At 40.3% G+C, this 27325-nt stretch overlaps 1 protein-coding gene across 1 annotated transcript in view; it reads right to left on the minus strand.

The window, feature by feature from the left end:
- The window catches only part of HSF2BP (heat shock transcription factor 2 binding protein), a 325578-nt gene that overhangs the window by 79168 nt on the left and 219085 nt on the right, over window positions 1–27325 (minus strand). Inside the window, exon 4 of the mRNA XM_053705704.1 lies at window positions 5709–5844. Coding sequence (XP_053561679.1) covers window positions 5709–5844 — 136 coding nt within the window. The remainder of the gene's footprint in view (window positions 1–5708; window positions 5845–27325) is intronic.

A 27325-nucleotide genomic window follows, 5' to 3' on the forward strand; every position in this document is an offset into this window, starting at 1 on the left:
GCTATTAATAAAGGTGTGATTATTTTTGCACTTCTCGTCTCAGTCTGATTCCTAGCACCCTGACATTACGCAAAGGCCATGACTCGCACTGCACATTTGGACCAAAGTGTCCCGCAAGTTATGGCTGCTCCTGTTTCCGCTGCTGCACCTAGTCCTACCAGGAGCATGTCCGGTTCTGCACCTCTACCTCAGCGATATGGAGGCGATCCTATTCAGTGCAGAGGGTTTTTGAAACAGGTGGGCATTTTCTTTCAGATGCTACCTCAGGCGTTTCCCTCTGACAGAGCTAAGGTGGGATTTCTCATCTCGTTACTCTTTGACACAGCTCTTGCCTGGGCTAATCCCTTGTGGGAGACTAATAAACCTGTGATTTCAAATTACCCTGAATTTGTGGCCTCCATTCGAAGGGTATTTGATTTTCCGGCTCGCTGCTCCTCTGCTGCTAAACGACTCCATTCAGCAAGGTACAAGATCTGTTGCTCAGTATGCCATTGAGTTCTGTACGCTTGCAGCAGAGGTAGGCTGGAACAATGAAGCCCTTGTTGCCGCCTTCTTTCATGGGCTTAAAGACGAAGTTGCTGCCAGAGATTTACCAGAGGATCTCGAGGCATTGGTGTCTTTTTTGATCCTAATTGACATCAGACTCAGAGAGAGGCCCTCTTTCAAGGAGCACTTGCGGAAGCCTCCTGGAGGGGCTCTGCCTCTATTGTGGGTTACAGGGCCACCTTTTGAAGTCTTGTCCTACACGGCAGGGAAACGCTCACACCTAAGGTCCTGTCGGGGGCAGACCTTGGGTGGTTTATTGTCATGAATACCTCAGGATTTAGCTGAGAAGGGGTTAATTCTGTTCAGTTTGTGAGCTAAAAAACAGTTATTTGTTTTTTAAGAAGAACTGGTGTCCTGGGTTTGTGTTTCTTTGAAGTGCCAGGAGCATCATAAATGCTTGGCAGTGCAAACAGGATAGAGTTTTATGGCTTAGACTGTCAGTAGAATACCTGATAGAAAACAGGGCCTCAGTCACATATCCTGAGGAGGTCAATAAAGGGACATGGGTATTATGTATATATGTGTTTAAAACTGTTATGACATTAAATTAAGGGAAATCTGTCATATCTGGTATCAAATTGATTCTCCCAATGAAACCAAGAGATTACCGGTCAGTATATCTGAAAATAGAGTTGCCTATCAGAAATTATAATGGGTTCTATAATTTCAGGCAAAAAAGTTTATTGAAGGTTATAAAGACAGGGGGGTTTCTTAGCCCGCCCAGGAGGGTGTGGTCAGGCAACCTGATCTATGGAAAATAGGTATAAGAATCTTACGCCTAGATTTAGAGTTCTGCGTTAGCCGTCCAAACCAGCGTTAGGGGGTCCTAACGCTGGTTTTGGCCGCCCGCTGGTATTTAGAGTCTTGTAGGTAAGGGTCTAACGCTCACTTTCCAGCCCCGACTTTTCCATACCGCAGATCCCCTTACGTCAATTGCGTATCCGATCTTTTCAATGGGATCTTTCTAACGCTGGTATTTAGAGTCTTGGCTGAAGTGAGCGTTAGAACTCTAACGACAAAAATCCAGCCGCAGAAAAAAGTCAGGAGTTAAGAGCTTTATGGGCTAACGCCGGTTCATAAAGCTCTTAACTACTGTGCTCTAAAGTACACTAACACCCATAAACTACCTATGTACCCCTAAACCGAGGTCCCCCCACATCGCCGCCACTATAATTAAATTTTTTAACCCCTAATCTGCCGACCGCACACCGCCGCAACCTACATTATCCCTATGTACCCCTAATCTGCTGCCCCTAACATCGCCGACCCCTATATTATATTTATTACCCCTTAATCTGCCCCCTCAACGTCGCCGCTACCTACCTACACTTATTAACCCCTAATCTGCCGACCGGACCTCGCCGCTACTCTAATAAATTATTAACCCCTAATCCGCCTCACTCCCGCCTCGCAAACCCTATAATAAATTTTATTAACCCCTAATCTGCCCTCCCTAACATCGTCGACACCTAACTCCAAGTATTAACCCCTAATCTGCCGACCGGACCTCGCCGCTACTCTAATAAATGTATTAACCCCTAAAGCTAAGTCTAACCCTAACACTAACACCCCCCTAAGTTAAATATAATTTTTATCTAAAGAAATAAATTAAATCTTATTAACTAAAGTCTTCCTATTTAAAGCTAAATACTTACCTGTAAAATAAACCCTTATATAGCTACAATATAATGAATAATTATATTGTAGCTATTTTAGGATTTATATTTATTTTACAGGCAACTTTTTAACTAGGTACAATAGCTATTAAATAGTTATTTACTATATAATAGCTACCTAGTTAAAATAATTACAAAATTACCTGTAAAATAAATCCTAACCTAAGTTACAATTAAACCTAACACTACACTATCAATAAATTAATTAACTAAACTATCTACAATTATCTACAATTAAATCAACTAAACTAAATTACAAAAACAAACACTAAATTACAAAAAATAAAAAAAGATTACAAGAATTTTAAACTAATTACACCTACTCTAAGCCGCCTAAAAAAATAACAAAGCCCCCCAAAATAAAAAAATTCCCTACCCTATTCTAAAATAAAAAGTTAACAGCTCTTTTACCTTACCAGCCCTTAAAAGGGCCTTTTGCGGGGCATGCCCCAAAGAAAACCGCTGTTTTGCATTTAAAAAATACATACAATACCCCCCCCCAACATTACAACCCACCACCGACATACCACTAATCTAACCCAAACCCCCCTTAAAAAACCTAACACTAAGCCCCTGAAGATCTCCCTACCTTAACTTCACCACGCCGGGTATCACCGATCCGTCCAGAAGAGGGTCCGAAGTCTTCATCCTATCCGTCAAGAAGAGATCCAGAAGAGGGTCCGAAGTCTTCATCCTATCCGGCAAGAAGAGGACATCCGGACCGGTAGACATCTTCATCCAGGCGGCATCTTCTATCTTCTTCCATCCGGCGCGGAGCGGGACCATCTTGAAGCAGCCGACGCGGATCCATCCTCTTCTTCCGGCGACTCCCGACGAATGAAGGTTGGCTGTTCCGATCAGCCAATAGAATGCGAGCTCAATCTGATTGGCTGATTGGATCAGCCAATCCGATTGAACTTGAATCTGATTGGCTGATTCAATCAGCCAATCAGATTTTTCCTACCTTAATTCCGATTGGCTGATAGTGTGTGGTATGTATGTACTTATCTGTGTGTGCATGTAAGTGTGTGGTGTGTATGTATGTACTTATGTGTGTGTGTATGTAAGTGTGTGGTGTGTATGTATGTACTTATGTATGTGTGTATGTAAGTGTGTGGTGTGTATGTATGTACTTATGTGTGTGTGTATGTAAGTGTGTGGTGTGTATGTATGTACTTATGTGTGTGTATGTAAGTGTGTGGTGTGTATGTATGTACCTATGTGTGTGTATGTAAGTGTGTGGTGTGTATGTATGTACTTATGTGTGTGTATGTAAGTGTGTGGTGTGTTGTATGTACTTATGTGTGTGTATGTAAGTGTGTGGTGTGTATGTATGTACTTATGTGTGTGTATGTAAGTGTGTGGTGTGTATGTATGTACTTATGTGTGTGTATGTAAGTGTGTGGTGTGTATGTATGTACTTATGTGTGTGTATGTAAGTGTGTGGTGTGTTGTATGTACTTATGTGTGTGTATGTAAGTGTGTGGTGTGTATGTATGTACTTATGTGTGTATGTAAGTGTGTGGTGTGTGTGTATGTAAGTGTGTGGTGTGTATGTATGTACTTATGTGTGTATGTAAGTGTGTGGTGTGTGTGTATGTAAGTGTGTGGTGTGTATGTATGCACTTATGTGTGTGTATGTAAGTGTGTATGTATGTACTTATGTGTGTGTATGTAAGTGTGTGGTGTGTATGTATGTACTTTTGTGTGTGTATGTAAGTGTGTGGTGTGTATGTATGTACTTATGTGTGTGTGTGTGTGTGTGTGTGTGTGTGTGTGTGTAAGTGTGTGGTGTGTATGTATGTACTTATGTGTGTGTGTATGTAAGTGTGTGGTGTGTGTGTATGTAAGTGTGTGGTGTGTATGTATGTACTTATGTGTGTGTGTGTATGTAAGTGTGTGGTGTGTATGTATGTACTTATGTGTGTGTGTATGTAAGTGTGTGGTGTGTGTGTATGTAAGTGTGTGGTGTGTATGTAAGTGTGTGGTGTGTATGTATGTACTTATGTGTGTATGTATGTAAGTGTGTGGTGTGTATGTATGTACTTATGTGTGTATGTATGTAAGTGTGTGGTGTGTATGTATGTACTTATGTGTGTGTGTATGTAAGTGTGTGGTGTGTATGTATGTACTTATGTGTGTGTGTATGTAAGTGTGTGGTGTGTATGTATGTACTTATGTGTGTGTGTATGTAAGTGTGTGGTGTGTATGTATGTACTTATGTGTGTGTATGTAAGTGTGGTGTGTGTGTGTGTAAGTGTGTGGTGTGTATGTATGTACTTATGTGTGTGTATGTAAGTGTGTGGTGTGTATATATGTACTTATGTGTATGTGTATGTAAGTGTGTGTTGTGTATGTATGTACTTATGTGTGTGTATGTAAGTGTGTGGTGTGTGTGTATGTAAGTGTGTGGTGTGTATGTATGTACTTATGTGTGTGTGTATGTAAGTGTGTGGTGTGTGTGTATGTAAGTGTGTGGTGTGTATGTATGTACTTATGTGTGTGTGTATGTAAGTGTGTGGTGTGTATGTATGTACTTATGTGTGTGTGTATGTAAGTGTGTGGTGTGTGTGTATGTAAGTGTGTATGTATGTACTTATGTGTGTGTGTATGTACGTGTGTGGTGTGTATGTATGTACTTATGTGTGTGTGTATGTAAGTGTGTGGTGTGTATGTATGTACTTATGTGTGTGTATGTAAGTGTGTGGTGTGTATGTATGTACTTATGTGTGTGTATGTAAGTGTGTGGTGTGTATGTATGTACTTATGTGTGTGTGTATGTAAGTGTGTGGTGTGTATGTATGTACTTATGTGTGTGTATGTAAGTGTGTGGTGTGTATGTATGTACTTATGTGTGTGTATGTAAGTGTGTGGTGTGTATGTATGTACTTATGTGTGTGTATGTAAGTGTGTGGTGTGTATGTATGTACTTATGTGTGTGTGTATGTAAGTGTGTGGTGTGTATGTATGTACTTATGTGTGTGTATGTAAGTGTGTGGTGTGTATGTATGTACTTATGTGTGTGTGTATGTAAGCGTGTGGTGTGTATGTATGTACTTATGTGTGTGTGTATGTAAGTGTGTGGTGTGTATGTATGTACTTATGTGTGTGTATGTATGTATGTAAGTGTGTGTATGCATGTACTTATGTGTGTGTGTGTATGTATGTACTTATGTGTGTGGTGTGTAGGTATGTACTTATGTGTGTGTGTATGTAAGCGTGTGGTGTGAATGTATGTACTTATGTGTGTGTATATGTAAGTGTGTGGTGTGTATGTATGTACTTATGTGTGTGTGTGTGTATGTAAGCGTGTGGTGTGTATGTATGTACTTATGTGTGTGTGTATGTAAGTGTGTGGTGTGTATGTATGTACTTATGTGTGTGTATGTATGTAAGTGTGTGTATGTATGTACTTATGTGTGTGTGTATGTAAGTGTCTGTGTCACAGATGAGTATAGTGTCTTCCCAGTTTATTCCCCTTCTCACTGGTGATGGTTCCAGCCAATCCCAGGACAAAGTGATGCTCTTCACTCTCCTCCTCTCGGGACTGTTCCGTTCCCAGCAACTCAACAAAACTGGACACTGTGTGAGCGGCCATGCTGAAAAACATACTGGCTTTGCCCTGTGGAAAGAAATCATCTGTGAGGAAAATAAAACAGTGGAATATATTCTAACTTACATACTTTCTTTTCCCCCCCATCTCTGTCTGTACCTTGCTGTCTGTGTTCTCCTTCACTACACATCTCCTGTACCACCATATGCCCCTCCCTCTGTCTGTACCTTGCTGTCTGTGTTCTCCTTCACTACACATCTCCTGTACCACCATATGCCCCTCCCTCTGTCTGTGCCTTGCTGTCTGTGTTCTCCTTCACTACACATCTCCTGTACCACCATATGCCCCTCCCTCTGTCTGTACCTTGCTGTCTGTGTTCTCCTTCACTACACATCTCCTGTACCACCATATGCCCCTCCCTCTGTCTGTACCTTGCTGTCTGTGTTCTCCTTCACTACACATCTCCTGTACCCCCATATGCACCTCCCTCTGTCTGTACCTTGCTGTCTGTGTTCTCCTTCACTACACATCTCCTGTACCACCATATGCCCCTCCCTCTGTCTGTACCTTGCTGTCTGTGTTCTCCTTCACTACACATCTCCTATACCACCATATGCCCCTCCCTCTGTCTCTCATTATCCAGTGTAAGATCTTTGGGATAGTTAGGAATGCTGGATTAAAGGGACCTAAAACCCAACTTTTTTATTTTATGATTCAGATAGAACATACAATTTTCAATTTACTTCTATTATCAAATTGCCTTCATTTTCTTGTTATCCTTTGTTGAAAAGCAGGAAGATAAGTTCAGGAGTCTGCAGCATAAGTTTTGCAACAATGTTATACATTAGCTAGAGCACTAGATGGCAGCAGTTTTATAACAATGTTATACATTAGCAAGAGCACTAGATGGCAGAAGTTTTATAACAATGTTATACAGTAGCAAGAGCACTAGATGGCAGCAGTTTTATAACAATGTTATACATTAGCAAGAGCACTAGATGGCAGAAGTTTTATAACAATGTTATACATTAGCTAGAGCACTAGATGGCAGCAGTTTTATAACAATGTTATACATTAGCTAGAGCACTAGATGGCAGCAGTTTTATAACAATGTTATACATTAGCTAGAGCACTAGATGGCGGGGGGGGGGGTGCGCGGGGGGGTGTTTAAGAGAAATTTTTTGGGGAAAAAAAAAAGTTGAAAAAAAATGTGCTGAAGCAGGGGCCTCCCTGATGGGGGACCTCCCTGGGGCCTGGTCGCGACCGCGACTGCTGCATCACTGATAGTTTCGCTCCTGTTATCAGGTAAGTTCTTACATAAATTATGTAATTAGCAAGAGTCCATGAGCTAGTGACGTATGGGATAGCAATACCCAAGATATGGAACTCCACGCAAGGGTCACTAGAGAGGGCGGGATAATATAAAAACAGCCATTTTCTGCTGAATAAATTAAATCTACATAAAAAAAATAAGTTTTTCTCATAATTGAAAAGAAAAAACTTAAAACATAAGCAGAGAAATCAAACTGAAACGGCTGCGTGAAGAACTTTTCTACGAATCACTGTTTCCGAAGAGGCAAATATATCAAAACGGTAGAATTTTGTAAATGTATGCAAAGAAGAACAAGTCACTGCTTTGCAAACCTGATCAACTGAAGCTTCATTCTTAAAAGCCCATGAAGTGGAAACTGATCTACTAGAATGAGCTGTAATTCTCTGAGGCAGGGCCTGACCCAACTCCAAATAAGCTTGATGAATCAAAAGCTTTAATCAGGATGCAAAGGAAATGGCAGAAGCTTTCTGACCTTTCCTAGGACCAGAAAAAACAACAAATAGACTGGAAGTCTTCCTGAAATCTTTAGTAGCTTCAACATAAAATTTCAAAGCTCTTACAACATCCAGAGAATGCAAGTATCTCTCCAAAGAATTATTAGGATTATGACACAAAGTGGGAACAACAATTTCCCTATTAATGTTATTAGAATTCACAACTTTAGGTAAAAACTTAAATGAAATCCGCAAAACTGCCTTATCCTGAAGAAACTGTAAAATGCTAGGAATTCTAAACAAATGCCAGGAGAATTTATGAGAAGAACACCATGAAATATAAGTCTTCCAAACTCGATAATAAATCTTCCTGGAAACAGATTTACGAGCCTGTAACATATTATTAATCACTGAGCCAGAGAAACCTTTATGACTAAGCACTAAGCGTTCAATTTCCATACCTTCAAATTTAACGATTTGAGATACTGATGGAAAAACGGACCTTGAGACAGAAGGTCTGGTCTTAAAGAAAGTGGCCAAGGTTGGCAACTGGACATCCGGACAAGATCCGCATACCAGAACCTGTGAGGCCATGCTGGTGCTACCAGAAACACAAACGATTGTTCCATGATGATCTTGGAGATCACTCTTGGAAGAAGAACTAGAGGCGGGAAGATATAAGCAGGTTGGTAAAACCAAGGAACTGCTAACACATCCACCGACTCCGTCTGAGGATCCCTGGACCTGGACAAGTACCTGGGAAGTTTCTTGTTTAGATGGGAATCCATCAGATCTATTTCTGGAAGACCCCACATCTGAACAATATGAAAAAACACATCTGGATGGAGAGACCACTCCCCCGGTTGTAAAGTCTGACGGCTGAGATAATCTGCTTCCCAATTGTCTACACCTGGGATATGTACCGCAGAAATTAGACAAGAGCTGGATTCCGCCCAAGAAAGTATCCAAGATACTTCTTTCATAGCTGGGGGACTGTGAGTCCCACCCTGATGATTGACATATGCCACAGTTGTGATATTCTCTGTGTAAAAACAAATGAATGGTTCTCTCTTCAACAGAGGCCAAACCAGAAGAGCCCTGAAAATAGCACGGAGTTCTAAAATATTGATTGGTAACCTCGCCTCTTGAGATTTCCAAACCCCTTGTGCTGTCAGAGATTCCCAGACAGCTCCCCAACCTGAAATACTTGCATCTGTTGTGATTACAGTCCAGGTTGGACGAACAAATGAGGCCCCTTGAGCTATATGATGGTGATCTAACCACCAAGTTAGATAGAAATGAACATTGGGATTTAAGGATATTAATTGTGATATCCTTGTATAATCCCTGCACCATTGATTCAGCATACAAAGCTGAAGAAACGAGCAAAGATGATCGTGTCTGATGCTGCAGTCATGAGACTTAAAACTTCCATGCACATAGCCACTGAAGGGATTGATTGAGACTGAAGGATTCGACAAGCTGAACCAATTTTAATTTGACCCTTGTCTGTTAGAGACAAAGTAATGGACACTGTATCCATCTGGAAACCTAAAAAGGTGACCCTTGTCTGAGGAATCAAGGAACTTTTTGGTAAATTGATCCTCCAACCATGTCTTTGAAGAAACAACACTAGTTGATTCGTGTGAGATTCGGCAGAATGTAAAGATTAAGCAAGTACCAAGATATCCTCCAAATAAGCAAACACAGCAATACCCTGTTCTCTGATTACAGAGGGTAGGGCACCAAGAACCTTTGAAAAAATTTAGGCCAAATGGAAGAGCGACAAATTGGTAATGCTTGTCTAGAAAAGAGAATCTCAGAAACCGATAGTGGTCTGAATGAATCAGAATATGAAGATATGCATCCTGTAAGTCTATCATGGACATATAATGACCTTGCTGAACAAAAGGCAGAATAGTCCTTATAGTCACTATTTAGAAAGTTGGCACTCTTACAAAACGATTCAAAATTTTCAGATCCAGAACTGGCCTGAATTCATTTTCTTTTTTTGGGACAATGAATAGATTCAAATAAAACCCCAGACCCTGTTCCTGAGACGGAACTGGTATGATTACCCCTGAAAGCTCTAGATCTGAAACACACTTCAGAAAAGCCTGAGCCTTTACTGGATTTGCTGGGACGTGTGAGAGAAAAAATCTTCTCACAGGAGGTCTTACTCTGAAACCTATTCGATACCCTTGAGAGACAATACTCTGAATCCATTGATTTTGGACAGAAACTGCCCAAATGTTTTGGAAAAATTTTTAATCTGCCCCCACCAGCTGAGCTGGAATGAGGGCCGTACCTTCATGCGGACTTGGGAGCTGGCTTTGGCTTCTTAAAAGACTTGGATTTATTCCAACTTGATGAAGGATTCCAATTGGAACCAGATTCTTTGGGGGAAGGATTGGCTTTCTGTTCCTTATTCTGTTGAAAAGAACAAAAACGATTAGAAGCTTTAGATTTACCCTTAGATCTTTTATCCTGAGGTAAAAAAACTCCCTTCCCCCCAGTGACAGTTGAAATAATTGAATCCAACTGAGAACCAAATAAATTGTTACCTTGGAAAGAAAGAGATAGTAATCTAGACTTAGATACCATGTCAGCATTCCAATATTTGAGCCACAAAGCTCTTCTAGCTAAAATAGCTAAAGACATAGATTTAACATCAATATAGATAATATCAAAAATAGCATCACAGATAAAATGATTAGCATGTTGAAGCAAGCGAACAATACTAGACAAATCAGAATCTGTTTCCTGTTGCGCTAAGCTTTCCAACCAAACAGTTGATGCAGCTGCAACATCAGCCATGGCTATAGCAGGCCTAAGAATGTAGCCAGAAAATAAATAAGCTTTCCTTAGATAAGATTCAAGTTTCCTATCTAAAGGGTCCTTAAAAGAAGTACTATCTTCCATAGGAATAGTAGTACGTTTGGCAAGAGTAGAAATAGCCCCATCAACATTGGGGATTTTTTCCAAAAACTTCAATCTAGATGCTGGCAAAGGATACAACTTTTTAAACCTAGAAGAATGAATAAAAGAAGTACCAGGCCTATTCCATTCCTTTGAAATCATATCAGAAATAGCATCAGGAACTGGGAAAACCTCTGGAGTAACCACAGGAGGTTTATAAACAGAATTTAAATGTTTACTAGTTTTAGTATCAAGAGGACTAGTTTCCTCAATATTCAAAGTAATCACCACCTCTTTTAACAAGGAACGAATATACTCCATCTTAAAGAGATAAGTAGATTTGTCAGTGTCAGTATCTGAGGTAGGATCTTCTGAACCAGATAGATCCTCATCAGAGGAAGATAATTCAGTATGTTGTCGGTCATTTGAAATTTCATCAACCTTATGAGAAGTTTTAAAAGACCTTTTACGTTTATTAGAAGGCGGAATAGCAGACAAAGCCTTCTGAATTGCGTCAGCAATAAAATCTTTTATATTCACAGGAATATCATGTACATTAGATGTTGAAGGAACAACAGGCATTGTACTAGTACTTATGGATACATTCTCTGCATGTAAAAGCTTATCATGACAACTGTTACATACTACAGCTGGAGATATAATCTCCACTAACTTACAACAGATACACTTAGCTTTGGTAGAACTGTTATCAGGCAGCAGGGTTCCAACAGTGGTTTCCGAGACAGGATCAAATTGAGACATCTTGCAAATGTAAGAGAAAAAAACATATAAAGCAAAAATATCAATTTCGTTATATGGCAGTTTCAGGAATGGGAAAAAAATGCAAACAGCATAGCCCTCTAAGCATAAAAAAGGCAAGAGGCATATAGAAAGCGGGGTTTAAATAATTAAATTATTTGGCACCAAGAATGATGCACAACGCAAAATGATTTTTTTTGGCGTTAACAACATCCGGAAATGACGCAACTCGCGTCATGACAGACGCAACTTTGTGCAAGGAAACCTGGCATCAACTAAAACGTTGGAAATGACAAATTTGTGTCACCGTACGTACCTTTGTGCCAAAAAAATTCTCGCGCCAAGAATGACGCAATAAATATCAGCATTTTGCTACCTCTCAAGCCTAATTTTGTCAGCAAAAATTAATGAAAAAGCAGTCAATTGGAAGAAAAGACTATACCCCAGGTAAGAAAAAATAACTTCCTAAATATGTTTCCCTAATTTGAAACTGATAGTCTGCAAAAGGAAATATATATAAACCTGACTCATGGCAAATATAAGTACAATACATATATTTAAAACTTTATATTAAAACATAAAGTGCCAAACCAAAGCTGAGAGTGTCTTATGAAATGAAAACATACTTACCGAAAGACACCCATCCACATATAGCAGATAGCCAAAAGAGTACTGAAACAGTATCAGTAGAGGTAATGGAATACGAGAGTATATCGTCGATCTGAAAAGGGAGGTAGGAGATGAATCTCTACGACAGATAACAGAGAACCTTTGAAAAGATTTCACGTGAGGAAAACCATAGAATCAATAGGTCATACTCTCTTCACTTCACATCCCTCTGACAAACACTGTACTCTGAGAGGAATCAGGCTTCAAAATGCTGAGAAGCGCTTATCAACAAAGAAAATCAAGCACCTACATTGGAAGGCAAAGTTTGTAAAACTGAATTGTGGGTGTGGTGAGGAGTGTATTTATAGGCATTTTGAGATTTGGGAAACTTTGCCCCTCCTGGTAGGATTGTATATCCTATATGTCACTAGCTCATGGACTCTTGCCAATTACATTAAACAAAGTGTATTCTCTATCTGAATGATGAAAGAAAAAAACATAATTTATGTAAGAACTTACCTGATAAATTCATTTCTTTCATACTGGCAAGAGCTAGTGACGTATGGGATATACAATCCTACCAGGAGGGGCAAAGTTTCCCAAACCTCAAAATGCCTATAAATACACCCCTCACCACACCCACAATTCAGTTTAAGGAATAGCCAAGAAGTTGGGTGATAAAGAAAGGAGTAAAAAGCATCAACAAAGGAATTTGGAAATAATTGTGCTTTATACAAAAAAATCATAACCACCATAAAAAGGGTGGGTCTCATGGACTCTTGCCAATATGAAAGAAATGAATTTATCAGGTAAGTTCTTACATAAATTATGTTTTCTTTCATGTAATTGGCAAGAGTCCATGAGTTAGTGACGTATGGGATATCAAATACCCAAGATGCGGAAGTCCACGCAAGCGTCACTAGAGAGGGAGGGATAAAAACAAAAACAGCCATTTTCCGCTGAAAAAATTAATCCACAACCCAAAATATAAGTTAATTCTCATAAATGTGAGGAGAAAAACAAATCAAAAGCAGAAAAAAATCAAACTGAAACAGCTGCCTGAAGAACTTTTCTACCAAAAACTGCTTCTGAAGAAGCAAATACATCAAAATGGTAGAATTTAGTAAATGTATGCAAAGAAGACCAAGTAGCAGCTTTGCAAATCTGATCAACTGAAGCTTCATTCTTAAAAGCCCAGGAAGTGGAAACTGATCTAGTAGAATGAGCTGAAATTCTCTGAGGCGGGGCTTGACCTGACTCCAAATAGGCTTGATGAATCAAAAGTTTTAACCACGAGGCCAAGGAAACGGCAGAAGCCTTCTGACCTTTCCTGGAACCAGAAAAGATAACAAATAGTAGTAATAGACTAGAAGTCTTCCTGAAATCTTTAGTAGCTTCAACATAATATTTCAGAGCTCTCACCACATCCAAAGAATGTAAAGATGTCTCCAAAGAATTCTTAGGATTAGGACACAAGGAAGGGACAACAATTTCTCTATTAATGTTGTTAGAATTCACAACCTTAGGTAAGAATTTAAATGAAGTCCGCAAAACTGCCTTATCCTGATGAAAAATCAGAAAAGGAGATTCACAACAGAGAGCGGATAATTCAGAAACTCTTCTAGCAGAAGAGATGGCCAAAAGAAACAACACTTTCCAAGAAAGTAGTTTAATGTCCAAAGAATGCATAGGCTCAAACGGAGGAGGCTGTAAAGCCTTCAAAACCAAATTAAGACTCCAAGGAGGAGAGATTGATTTAATGACAGGCTTGATACGAACCAAAGCCTGCACAAAACAATGAATATCAGGAAGTTTAGAAATCTTTATGTGAAATAAAACAGAAAGAGCAGAGATTTGTCCTTTCAATGAACTTGCAGATAAACCTTTATCCAAACCATCCTGAAGAAACTGTAAAATTCTAGGAATTCTAAAAGAATGCCAAGAGAATTTATGAGAAGAACACTATGAAATGTAAGTCTTCCAAACTCGATAATAAATCTTTCTAGAAACAGATTTACAAGCCTGTAACATAGTATTAATCACTGAGTCAGAGAAACCTCTATGACTAAGCACTAAGCGTTCAATTTCCATACCTTCAAATTTAATGATTTGAGATCCTGATGGAAAAACGGACCTTGAGATAGAAGGTCTGGTCTTAATGGAAGTGGCCAAGGTTGGCAACTGGACATCCGAACAAGACCCGCATACCAAAACCTGTGAGACCATGTTGGAGCCACCAGCAGCACAAACGATTGCTCCATGATGATTTTGGAGATCACTTTTGGAAGAAGAACTAGAGGCCGGAAAATATAAGCAGGTTGATAACACCAAGGAAGTGTTAACGCATCCACTGCTTCCGCCTGAGGATCCCTGGACGTGGATAGGTACCTGGGAAGTTTTTTCTTTAGATGAGATGCCATCAGATCTATTTCTGGAAGCCCCCACATCTGAACAACTTTAGAAAACACATCTGGGTGGAGAGACCATTCTCCCGGATGTAAAGTCTGACGACTGAGGTAATCCGCTTCCCAATTGTCTATACCTGGGATATGAACCGCAGAAATTAGAAAGGAGCTGGATTCCGCCCAAACAATTATCTGAGATACTGCTTTCATAGCTTGAGGACTGTGAGTCCCACCCTGATGATTGACATATGCCTGTAAGACATATAAGATTCCTATAACATAGTAATGCATGCAATCTATACACCACTCAATCTCACACCTCACCTTAGACTCTTAAGCAAAGAGAGTCAAGATTTAGCTCATTGACATGAGGGGACTTGAGAGAAGTCAGAAATGGAAATGGTAAAACCAATAGGGTGTAAATAAGTCAAAGTTTAGATATAGAAGAGTAACACAGAAAGTGCCCAGTTGAATAACCACCCAGAAGATAGATAAAGGTTAAATAGTGAGAGAAATGAGCATATATGATCATGTGTACATTGATTTAAGTTAAGGTAGGGGCTGCTGCACATTCAGATTCACCATTGATAGAATTACACTTAAAGTGAAGAAGTTCATAGGAGGAGATCCATCTAGAATAGTTATTCCTATCTGTACCTATTAATATGCCATAATGTTATAAGGTGCTCTGAAAGGGGAATGCGAGATAGCAATGAGTACTAACAGATGGTAAGCAGGTTAGCAGCCGTATCGCTATCGCAGGCCTTGGTTTCAATGCTATTAAGCAGCCATATACACTTCACAGCAGATGGTAGAATATTCAACAGTAGCTTCCTAATTGTATCTGACAGAAGAAGCGTTACTCACTGTAGTCGATTGGTTCCGGAGATGGTCCCAGCAAGGAGTTCCTGAGTTGTGAAGCACCGCAATAGGTTGCGTGCAGCTCCGGTGTTTGATCCTGTTAGGCTGTGTGTGAAATAACGCTCAGCGTGTCAGCGGTGTGCTGTGAGCGATTCAGGTAAGTGCAGGGGGAGTGTTACTGCTGACGTCTAACTGTGCTGCTGCTACAGGTGTCCGTGGATGGAATTAGAGACACAGAGAACAGCAAGTGCTGTGAACACAGCGTGTGTGGTAAATTCAAGGGGTTCAGAGTTTTGGCAACAGTGTTGCAAACGAATTTAAGTTGAGTTCCAGTTCTTAATATATAACAACATTTAGGAAATGTAGAAATCTCTTAAATCTGGCTAAGCATAAGTTAGGATCAGCCTGTTATGCCTTCAAGTTCAAATTACTTAGCAGTGAGGCAGGATAGGGAGGGGACTTATATAACCTTGTTTTGGGATTCCCTTAAAGAGACCGTACAGAATGTAACAATGCCACAGTTGTGATATTGGGGGGTAGTTATCAAGCTGTCAACCTCAAATACTCTGGAATTCCGCAGCGTATTTGTGGCGAGGCTGATTCGCCTTAGTTATCAAAGGCTAGAGACCGGCAAAAGTAGAATTTAGTGATATAAGCTTCGATCCGCCGGACTCAGTCCGACACAGATCTATTCTTACGTCACTCCAGATGTTCCGCACACAAGTGCGGCACAATCTGACTACTTTTGCTAGTTATCAAAAAACTAGCAGGTACGCTCGGCACTTTTCCGGCCCAGCGTACCTGGTTTTCAATCCGCCCCCCTGGAGGCGGCGGATCCCATAGGAATCAATGGGAGTCTGAACATAGCGAAAGTTCAGGTTCGCTGCTGCCAGACATCCCATTCATTCCTATGGAAGATGTCTACACCTAACACCCTAACATGTACCCCGAGTCTAAACACCCCTAATCTGCCCCCCTACACCGCCGAAACAAAATAAAGTTATTAGCCCCCTAAACCGACGCTCCCGGAGCCCACCGCCACTCTAATAAAATGATTACCCCCTAAACCGCCGCTCCCGGAGCCCAACGCCACTCTAATAAAATGATTACCCCCTAAACCGCCGCTCCCGGAGCCCAACGCCACTCTAATAAAATGATTACCCCCTAAACCGCCGCTCCCGGAGCCCACCGCCACTCTAATAAAATGATTAACCCCTAAACCGCCGCTCCCGGAGCCCACCGCAAGCTATAATAAATATGTTAACCCCTAAACCGCCGCTCCCGGAGCCCACCGCAAGCTATAATAAATATGTTAACCCCCTAAACCGCCGCTCCCGGAGCCCACCGCAAGCTATAATAAATATGTTAACCCCTAAACCACCGCTCCCTGACACCGCTGCAACTATAATATATGTATTAACCCCTAAACCGCCGCTCCCTGACCCCGCCGCAACTATAATATATGTATTAACCCCTAAACCGCCGCTCCCTGACCCCACCGCAACTATAATATATGTATTAACCCCTAAACCTAAGTCTAACCCTAACACCCCCCAACTTAAATATTAATTAAATAAATCTAAATAATATTTCTATTATTAACTAAATTAATCCTATTTAAAACTAAATACTTACCTTTAAAATAAACCCTAATATAGCTACAATATAAATAATAATTATATTGTAGCTATCTTAGGATTTATATTTATTTTACAGGCAAATTTCAATTTATTTTAACTAGGTACAATAGCTATTAAATAGTTATTAACTATTTAATAGCTACCTAGCTAAAATAAAGAGAAATTTACCTGTAAAATAAATCCTAACCTAAGTTACAATTACACCTAACACTACACTATACTTTAATAAATTATTCCTATTTAAAACTAAATACTTACCTGTAAAATAAACCCTAAGATAGCTACAATATAATTAATAATTACATTGTAGCTATTTTAGGATTTATATTTATTTTACAGGTAACTTTGTATTTATTTTAGCTAGTTAGAATAGTTATTAAATAGTTAATAACTATTTAATAACTACCTAGCTAAAAGAAATACAAAATTACCTGTAAAATAAATCCTAACCTAAGTTACAATTAAACCTAACACTACACTATCATTACATTAATTAAATAAATTAAATACAAATAACTACAATTAAATACAATTACATTAACTAAAGTATAAAAAAATAAAAAAAAGCTAAGTTACAAAAAAATAAAAAAATAAGTTACAAACATTTAAAAAATATTACAACAATTTTAAGCTAATTACACCTAATTTAAGCCCCCTAATAAAATAACAAAGCCCCCCAAAATAAAAATTTCCCTACCCTATTCTACATTAAAAAAGTTCAAAGCTCTTTTACCTTAACAGCCCTTAAAAGGGCCTTTTGCGGGGCATGCCCCAAAGAATTCAGCTCTTTTGCCTGTAAAAGAAAAATACAACCCCCCCAACATTAAAACCCACCACCCACATATCCCTTATATAACCCAAACCCCCCTTAAAAAAACCTAACACTACCCCCCTGAAGATCATCCTACCTTGAGTTGTCTTCAGCCAGCCGACCCACCGATGGAACCGAAGAGGAGATCCGGAGCGGCAGAAGTGATCCTCCAAGGGGCGCTGAAGAAGTCTTCCATCCGATGAAGTCATCATCCAGGCGGCGCTGAAGAAGTCTTCCATCCGGGCGATGTCATCTTCCAAGCGGCGCTGAAGAAGTCTTCCATCCGGGCGATGTCATCTTCCAAGCGGGGTCTTCAATCTTCTTTCTTCAGGATCCATCTTCATCCCGCCGACGCGGAACATCCTTCTTCCCCAACGGACTAACGGCGTCCCTTCAATTCCGATTGGCTGATAGGATTCTATCAGCCAATCGGAATTAAGGTAGGAAAAATCTGATTGGCTGATTGAATCAGCCAATCAGATTGAAGTTCAATCCGATTGGCTGATCCAATCAGCCAATCAGATTGAGCTTGCATTCTATTGGCTGTTCCGATCAGCCAATAGAATGCAAGCTCAATCTGATTGGCTGATTCAATCAGCCAATCAGATTTTTCCTACCTTAATTCTGATTGGCTGATAGAATCCTATCAGCCAATCGGAATTGAAGGGACGCCATCTTGGATGACGTCCCTTAAAGGAGCCTTCATTCGTCTTTAGTCCGTCGGGGAAGAAGGATGTTCCGCGTCGGCGGGATGAAGATGGATCCTGAAGAATGAAGATTGAAGACCCCGCTTGGAAGATGACATTGCCCGGATGGAAGACTTCTTCAGCGCCGCTTGGAAGATGACATCGCCCGGATGGAAGACTTCTTCAGCGCCGCCTGGATGATGACTTCATCGGATGGAAGACTTCTTCAGCGCCCCTTGGAGGATCACTTCTGACGCTCCGGATCTCGTCTTCGGTTCCATCTGTGGGTCAGCTGGCTGAAGACAACTCAAGGTAGGATGATCTTCAGGGGGGTAGTGTTAGGTTTTTTTAAGGGGGGTTTGGGTTAGATTAGGGGTATGTGGGTGGTGGGTTTTAATGTTGGGGGGGGTTGTATTTTTCTTTTACAGGCAAAAGAGCAGTTTTCTTTGGGGCATGCCCCGCAAAAGGCCCTTTTAAGGGCTGGTAAGGTAAAAGAGCTTTGAACTTTTTTAATGTAGAATAGGGTAGGGCATTTTTTTATTTTGGGGGCTTTGCTATTTTATTAGGGGGCTTAGATTAGGTGTAATTAGCTTAAAATTGTTGTAATATTTTTTTAAATGTTTATAACTTATTTTTTTTATTTTTTGTAACTTAGCTTTTTTTATTTTTTGTACTTTAGTTAGTTTATGTAATTGTATTTAATTGTAGTTATTTGTATTTCATTTATTTAATTAATGTAATGATAGTGTAGTGTTAGGTTTAATTGTAACTTAGGTTAGGATTTATTTCACAGGTAATTTTGTATTTCTTTTAGCTAGGTAGTTATTAAATAGTTAATAACTATTTAATAACTATTCTAACTAGCTAAAATAAATACAAAGTTACCTGTAAAATAAATATAAATCCTAAAATAGCTACAATGTAATTATTAATTACATTGTAGCTATCTTAGGGTTTATTTTACAGGTAAGTATTTAGTTTTAAATAGAAATAATTTTTTAAAGTATAGTGTAGTGTTAGGTGTAATTGTAACTTAGGTTAGGATTTATTTTACAGGTAAATTTCTCTTTATTTTAGCTAGGTAAGCTATTAAATAGTTAATAACTATTTAATAGCTATTGTACCTAGTTAAAATAAATTGAAATTTGCCTGTAAAATAAATATAAATCCTAAGATAGCTACAATATAATTATTATTTATATTCTAGCTATATTAGGGTTTATTTTAAAGGTAAGTATTTAGTTTTAAATAGGATTAATTTAGTTAAATAAGAGAAATATTATTTAGATTTATTTAATTAATATTTAAGTTAGGTGGGTGTTAGGGTTAGACTTAGGTTTAGGGGTTAATCATTTTATTACAGTGGCGGCGGTGTAGGGGGGGCAGGATAGGGGTTAATAATTTTTTTATAGGTGGCGACAGTGTAAGGGGGGCAGATTAGGGGTTAATAAGTTTAATATAGGTTGCGGTGGGGTCCGGGAGCGGCGGTTAAGGGGTTAAACTATTTATTTAGTTGCGGCGAGGTCCGGGATCGGCAGGATAGGGGTTAATAACTTTATTATAGGTGGCGACGGTATAGGGGGGGCAGGATAGGGGTTACTAGGTATAATGTAGGTGGCGGCGGTGTCCGAGAGCGGCGGTTTAGGGGTTAATACATTTATAAGAGTTGCGGCGGGGTCTAGGAGCGGCGGTTAAGGGGTTAATAACTTTATTGAGTTGCGGGGGGCTCCGGGGGCGCCGGTATAGGGGTTAGAACAGTGTAGTTTAGTGTGGGTGCTTAGTGACAGGCTAGCAATAAAGCTGTCAAAAAAACGAAGAGCAGCGAGATCGGATGAGTGATAACTATCACAGTCCGCTGCTCATCGCCCCGTACTTGGTGCCCGGCTTTTTGACAGATTTATTGATAACTTAGGCGAAATTTTGCAGGTCCGCGGCGGCGATGGTAGGCGAGCTTAGGCGGGCGTATTGGGCTGGCGAAGGCCGGTAAGTTGACACGTTGATAACTAGGCCTCATTGTCTGTCTGAAAACAAATGAACGGTTCTCTCTTCAACAGAGGCCAAAACTGAAGAGCCCTGAGAATCGCACGGAGTTCCAAAATATTGATTGGTAATCTCGCATCTTGAGATTTCCAAACCCCTTGTGCTGTCAGAGATCCCCAAACAGCTCCCCAACCTGAAAGACTCGCATCTGTTGTGATCACAGTCCAGGACGAACGAAAGAGGCCCCTAGAATTATACAATGGTGATTAAACCACCAAGTCAGAGAAAGTCGAACATTGGGATTTAAGGATATTAATTGTGATATCCTTGTATAATCCCTGCACCATTGGTTCAGCATACAAAGCTGGAGAGGTCTCATATGAAAACGAGCAATGGGGATTGCGTCCGATGCTGCAGTCATGAGACCTAAAACTTCCATGCACATAGCTACTGAAGGGAATGACTGAGACTGAAGGTTCCGACAGGCTGCAACCAATTTCAAACGTCTCTTGTCTGTTAGAGACAAAGTCATGGACACTGAATTTATCTGGAAATCTAAAAAGGTTACCCTTGTCTGAGGAATCAAAGAACTTTTTGGTAAATTGATCCTCCAACCATGTCTTCGAAGAAACAACACTAGTTGAATATTGTGAGATTCTGCAGAACGTAAAGACTGAGCGAGTACCAAGATATCGTCCAAATAAGGAAACACCGCAATACCCGGCTCTCTGATTACAGAGAGAAGGGTACCGAGAACCTTTGAAAAGATTCTTGGAGCTGTCGCTAGGTTCAAAAGGAAGAGCAACAAATTGGTAATGCTTGTCTAGAAAAGAGAATCTCAGGAACTGATAGTGATCGGGATGAATCGGAATATGCAGATATGCATCCTGTAAGTCTATTGTGGACATATAATGCCCTTGCTGAACAAAAGGCAGAATAGTCCTTAAAGTCACCATTTTTGAAAGTTGGTACTCTTACATCTCGATTAAAAATCTTCAGATCCAAAACTGGTCTGAATGAATTTTCTTTCTTTGGGACAATGAATAGATTTGAATAAAACCCCAGACCCTGTTCCTGAAATGGAACTGGCATGATTACCCCTGATAACTCCAGGTCTGAAACACACTTCAGGAAAGCCTGAGCCTTTACTGGGTTTGCTGGAATGCGTGAGAGAAAAAAATCTTCTCACAGGCAGTCTTACTCTGAATCCTATTCTGTACCCCTGAGAGACAATACTCTGAATCCAAAGAATTTGGATCGAATTGATCCAAACATCTTTGAAAAATATTAATCTGCCCCCTACCTTCATGCGGACTTGGGGGCTGGCTTTGATCTCTTAAATGGCTTGAATTTATTCCAATTTGAAGAAGGCTTCCAATTGGAAACAGATTCCTTGGGGGAAGGATTAGGTTTCTGTTCCTTATTTTGTCGAAAGGAACGAAAAGGGTTAGAAGCTTTAGATTTACCCTTAGGTCTTTTATCCTGAGGCAAAAAAACTCCCTACCCCCTGTGACAGTTCAAATTATTGAATCCAACTAAGAACCAAATAATTTATTACCTTGGAAAGAAAGAGATAGCAATCAGGACTTAGAAGTTATATCAGCATTCCAAGATTTAAGCCACAAAGCTCTTCTAGCTAAAATAGCTAAAGACATAGATTTAACATCAATTTTGATGATATCAAAAATGACATCACAAATGAAATTATTAGCTTGTTGAATTAACTTAACAATGCTAGACAAATCATGAATGTTGAAGCAGCTGCAATATCAGCCAAAGAAATTGCAGGCCTAAGAAGATAACCTGAATATAAATAAGCTTTCCTTAGATAAGATTCAAGTTTCCTATCTAAAGGATCTTTAAAAGAAGTACTATCTTCCATAGGAATAGTAGTACGTTTAGCAAGAGTAGAGATAGCCCCATCAACTTTGGGGATCTTTTCCCAAAACTCCAATCTAACTGCTGGCAAAGGATACAATTTTTTAAACCTTGAAGAAGGAATAAAAGAAGTACCAGGCCTATTCCATTCTTTAGAAATCATATCAGAAATAGCATCAGGAACTGGAAAAACCTCTGGAATGACCACAGGAGGTTTATAAACAGAATTTAAATGTTTACTAGTTTTAATATCAAGAGGACTAGTTTCCTCCATATCTAATGTAATCAACACTTCTTTTAACAAAGAACGAATATACTCCATTTTAAATAAATAGGAGGATTTGTCAGTGTCAATATCTGAGGCAGGTCTTCTGAATCAGAAGGTGGAATGGCAGACAAAGCCTTCTGAATAGAATCAGAAATAAATTCTTTTAAATTTAAAGGTATATCTTATGCATTAGATGTTGAGGGAACAGCAACAGGGAATGAACTACTACTGATGGATACATTCTCTGCATGTAAAAGTTTATCATGACAACTATTACAAACTACAGCTGGAGCTATAACCTCCACAAGTTTACAACAAATGAACTTAGCTTTGGTAGAACTGTAGTCATGCAGCAGGGTTCCAACAGTGATTTCTGAGACAGAATCAGATTGAGACATCTTGCAAATGTAAGAGAAAAAAACATATAAAGCAAAATTATCAATTTCCTTATATGGCAGTTTCAGGAATGGGAAAAATGCAAACAGCATAGCCCTCTGACATAGAAAAAAGGCAAGAGGCAAATAGGAATGGGGTCTTAAATAATTTCCGGACAAAAACGTCCAGAAATAACACACTCGCGTCATAGATGACGCAACCTTGTGAAGGACTCGGTGTTAACTAAGACGCCAGAAATGACGAATTTTCGTCAACGAACGTAACTTCGCAACAAAAAAATCTTGCGCCAAGAATGACGCAATAAACTTTGGCATTTTGCGCCCTTGCGAGCCTAATTCTGCCCGCGAATTTAAAAGACAGTCAATTTGAAAAAGAGACTATACCCCAGGTAAGAAATAAGCTTTCCTAAAAAAGCATTTCCCAGATATGAAACTGACAGTTTGCAAAAGGAAATATACCAAAAACCTGAATCATGGCAAATATAAGTACAATACATATATTTAGAACTTTATATAAATACATAAAGTGCCAAACCATAGCTGAGAGTGTCTTAAGTAATGAAAACATACTTACCAAAAGACACCCATCCACATATAGCAGATAGCCAAGCCAGTACTGAAATGGTTATCACTAGAGGTAATGGAATATGAGAGTATATCGTCGATCTGAAAAGGGAGGTAGGAGATGAATCTCTACGACCGATGACAAAGAACCTATGAAATAGATCCCCTGTGAGGAAAACCATTGCATTCAGTAGGTGATACTCCCTTCACATCCCTCTGACATTCACTGTACTCTGAGAAGCGCATATCAACGTAGAAATCGTAGCACAAACTTACTTCACCACCTCCATAGAAGGCAAAGTTTGTAAAACTGAATTGTGGGTGTGGTTAGGGGTGTATTTATAGGCATTTTGAGGTTTGGGAAACTTTGCCCCTCCTGGTAGGATTGTATATCACTAGCTCATGGACTCTTGCCAATTACATGAAAGAAAATATATGGTTACCTGATAAATTTGTTTCTTTCCGGACATGGAGAGTCCACGACGTCATTCCAATTACTAGTGGGATATTCAACTCCTGGCGAGCAGGAGGAGGCAAAGAGCACCCCAGTAAAGCTGTTAAGTGTAACTTCCATTACCCATGATCCCCAGTCATTCAGCCGAAGGAAAATGGAAAAAGAAGAAACACAAGGATGAAAAAGGTGCCTGAGGTTTACTCAAATAAAACTGCTGCATTATAATTAAAAAGAGCCCGGGGCCCTGGACTCTCCATGTCCGGAAAGAAAGAAATTTATCAGGTAAGCATACATTTTGTTTTTTTTCCTATTGCATGAAGAGTCCATGACGTCATTCCATTTACTAGTGGGAATCAATACCCAAGCCAGAGGACACGGAATAAACAGTGAGGGAGAATAAGGCAGGAGGACCTAAATAGAAGACACCACCGCATGAATAACCTTTCTCCCAAAAGAGACCTCAGCCGAAGGAAAAGATATCAAATTTGTAGAATTTGGGGAAAAAAAGACATTCCTTATGAGAAGAAGGATTAGAACAAAAAGAAGGAACAACAATTTCCTGATTAATGTTTCGATCCAACACCACCTTAGCGAGAAAACCTAATTTAGTACGAAGGACAGCCTTATCCACATGAAAAATAAGGTACAGGGAATCACACTGCAGAGCTGAAAGCTCAAAAACTCTGCGAGCAGAAGAAATAGCAAGGAGAAACAAAACCTTCCAAGATAACAATTTTATATCATCAACATGCATCGGCTCAAATGGAGCCTGCTGCAAAACTTTAAGAACTAGGTTAAGGCTCCAAGGAGGAGGAACAGGTTTAAACACAGGCCTGATTCTGACCAGGGACTGTACAAAAGTCTGCCAGACGTTAGTGCAAAAGGATAGATAATGCAGAAATCTCACCCTTCAGAGTACTGACTAATAAACCTTTCTCCAGGCCATCCTGAAGAAAAGATAAAATACGGGGGAATCCTCACCTGTCTCCAGGAAAAACCCTTAGATTTGCACCAAAAAAAGATATTTAAGCCATACCTTATGGTAAATCTTGCGAGTAACAGGTTTGCGAGCCTGAAGCATAGTATCAGAGATTGCTTAGGAAAAACCCTGTCTAGACAAAACTAGGTGTTTAATCTCCAAGCAATCAGCTTCAGAGAATCCAGGTTTGGATGGAGGAAAGGACCCTGAATTAGAAGGCCCTTCCTCAGAGGAAATCTCCAAGGAGGTAGAGACGACATCCTTACTAGACCCACGAACCAGATCCTGCAAGACCATGCAGGAGCTATCAGAATTAGCAATGCTATCTCCTGTTTGATACGAGCAATGACTCGTGGAAGGAGAGCGAACGGAGGAAACAGATATGCCGGAGAGAAAATCAAAGGAACCGCTAGAGCATCTATCAGAACGGCCTAAGGATCTCTTGACCTGGAACCATACTTTGGAATCTTGGCGTTTTGGCGGGACGCCATCAGAACCAACTCTGGAACCCCCCACCTGAGGGTTATCTGAGAGAACACTTCCGGAAGGAGAGCCCACTCCCCGGGATAAAAAGTCTGTCTGCTCAGAAAATCTGCCTCCAAAAGTTTACTCCTGGAATGTGGATGGCAGATAGGAGACAGTTGTGAGCTTCTGCCCACTGCAGAAAGTGAGTCATCTCCTTCATGGCAAAGGAACTCAGAGTCCCTCCCTGGTGGTTGGGGGTCCAGATTTATCCTCTGTGATAAATCTGAATGGACTCGGTTCCAATGACGGAGCATGCAAAGCTGCAGCGGTCGCAGATGGAACCGATCAAAAGGATGATGTCCATGGAAGCCACCATCAGACCAATCACCTCCATGCATTGAGCCACTGATGGACGAAATGCAGACTGGAGGGAAAGGCAGGAAGCAAGAAGTGTGGGTTTTCTGACCTCTATCAGGAAATCTTCATGAACAGGGAATCTATGATTGTCCCTAGGAAACACACTTTTGTAGATGGAACTAGAGAACACTTTTCCAGAATCACCTTCCACCCTTGGAAACGTAGAAAATACAGCAACATCTCTCTATGAGATCTTGCTAGTTGAAAAGATGACGCCTGAACCTTTGTTAAAGTGATTGCCCAAACAAGGACTAGAACCCTTGACCCTCAGATGAAAGTCTGATGCTCAACCGACTGAGCTATCCGGGATCCTTGTAATAAAGCCCAAAGATTTAGTCACAGCCGCGCCCGGATATGAACCTGGGAATCCTGGTTCCCAGTCTGTTTCTCTTATCCAGCGCCATCAGAGGGCTTTAGATAGACTCACTAAACTCAGTAAAAAATCCTTTAGAAACTTTTTCTATAACTCTTCCGGGAAGACTGAAGTCTCTCGAATGTATTAATTACAAAGTATATTAAAACTCAGTTGAAATAACATAAATTATGCTTACCTGATAATTTCCTTTTCTTCTGATGGAAAGAGTCCACAGCTGCATTCATTACTTTTGGGAAACCAGGAGGAGGCAAAGACAACCTAGCCAAAGGCTTAAATACTCCTCCCACTCTCCTCATCCCGCAGTCAGTCTGCTGAGGAACAAGGAACAGTAGAAGAAATATCAGGGTGAATGGTGCCAGAAGAAAATAAGGACGCCCCACATAAAATTATGGGTGGGGAGCTGTGGACTCTTTCCATCAGAAGAAAAGGAACGATCAGGTAAGCATAATTTTTGTTTTTCTTCTTAAATGAAAAGAGTCCACAGCTGCATTCATTACTTTTGGGAAAACAATACCCAAGCTATAGAGGACACTAAATGCTAAGACGGGAGGGTACAATAGGTGGCCCATACTGAGGGCACCAGGCCTGAACCTCTACCCAATGAAAAACCCTGCTTCGTCTGAATTTAAGAGGAAAAGCCCCAGTGACACTGACTCGCAGTTAGTTCAGAAGACAAACTAGAGACCGCAAACAGACTCGACTGAGCCAACAGTCCTCCAGGAGACACAGTCGCCCAACAAACAGTCCCCCACCGCTCCACAAATAAAGGAGACACCAGCCGAAATCCCCAAGGGGACAAGGCAAAGGAGAACCAAGGAAACTGAAAGGTCCCCTAATACAATAAAGAACAAAGGGGCCCAAACAGGGAAAGGAGGCCACATCTATACCAAGCGATAACCGGGATAAGACCGGGCACAGAGACAGAACAGACGTCTCCCCAATATCCTGCATGCACGGATACAACAGAAGAGGCAAAGTCCTCCCAGTGTCTGGCCATAGAATACCAAGGTATGTGACCATTGAAAAGTATATAATGGGGGGGTGGAGTTATCTGCCGAACTGAATGGCAGCACAGTGAGGGAGCTCCACTATAAACCTGCCGTTTTTTCGCTGAAAAAAGCTATTAAAAGTGCTAAAAAGTGTTATCCTCTATATTGCACCTGAACTCTTAGACCTAAAATCTTGCATCCTGGTGCTCATGTCTTGTCATTTTGAACACCGGACTGAGCTAATTTGGGACCCCTCCTGGGTCACCACATTCAGCCTCTGCCTCCTGGGGCACTGCCTGACATCCAAAGAGACTTAAGTGGCTGCCTA

The sequence above is a fragment of the Bombina bombina genome, chromosome 3, assembly GCF_027579735.1.
Source record: "Bombina bombina isolate aBomBom1 chromosome 3, aBomBom1.pri, whole genome shotgun sequence".
Lineage (NCBI taxonomy): Eukaryota > Metazoa > Chordata > Amphibia > Anura > Bombinatoridae > Bombina > Bombina bombina.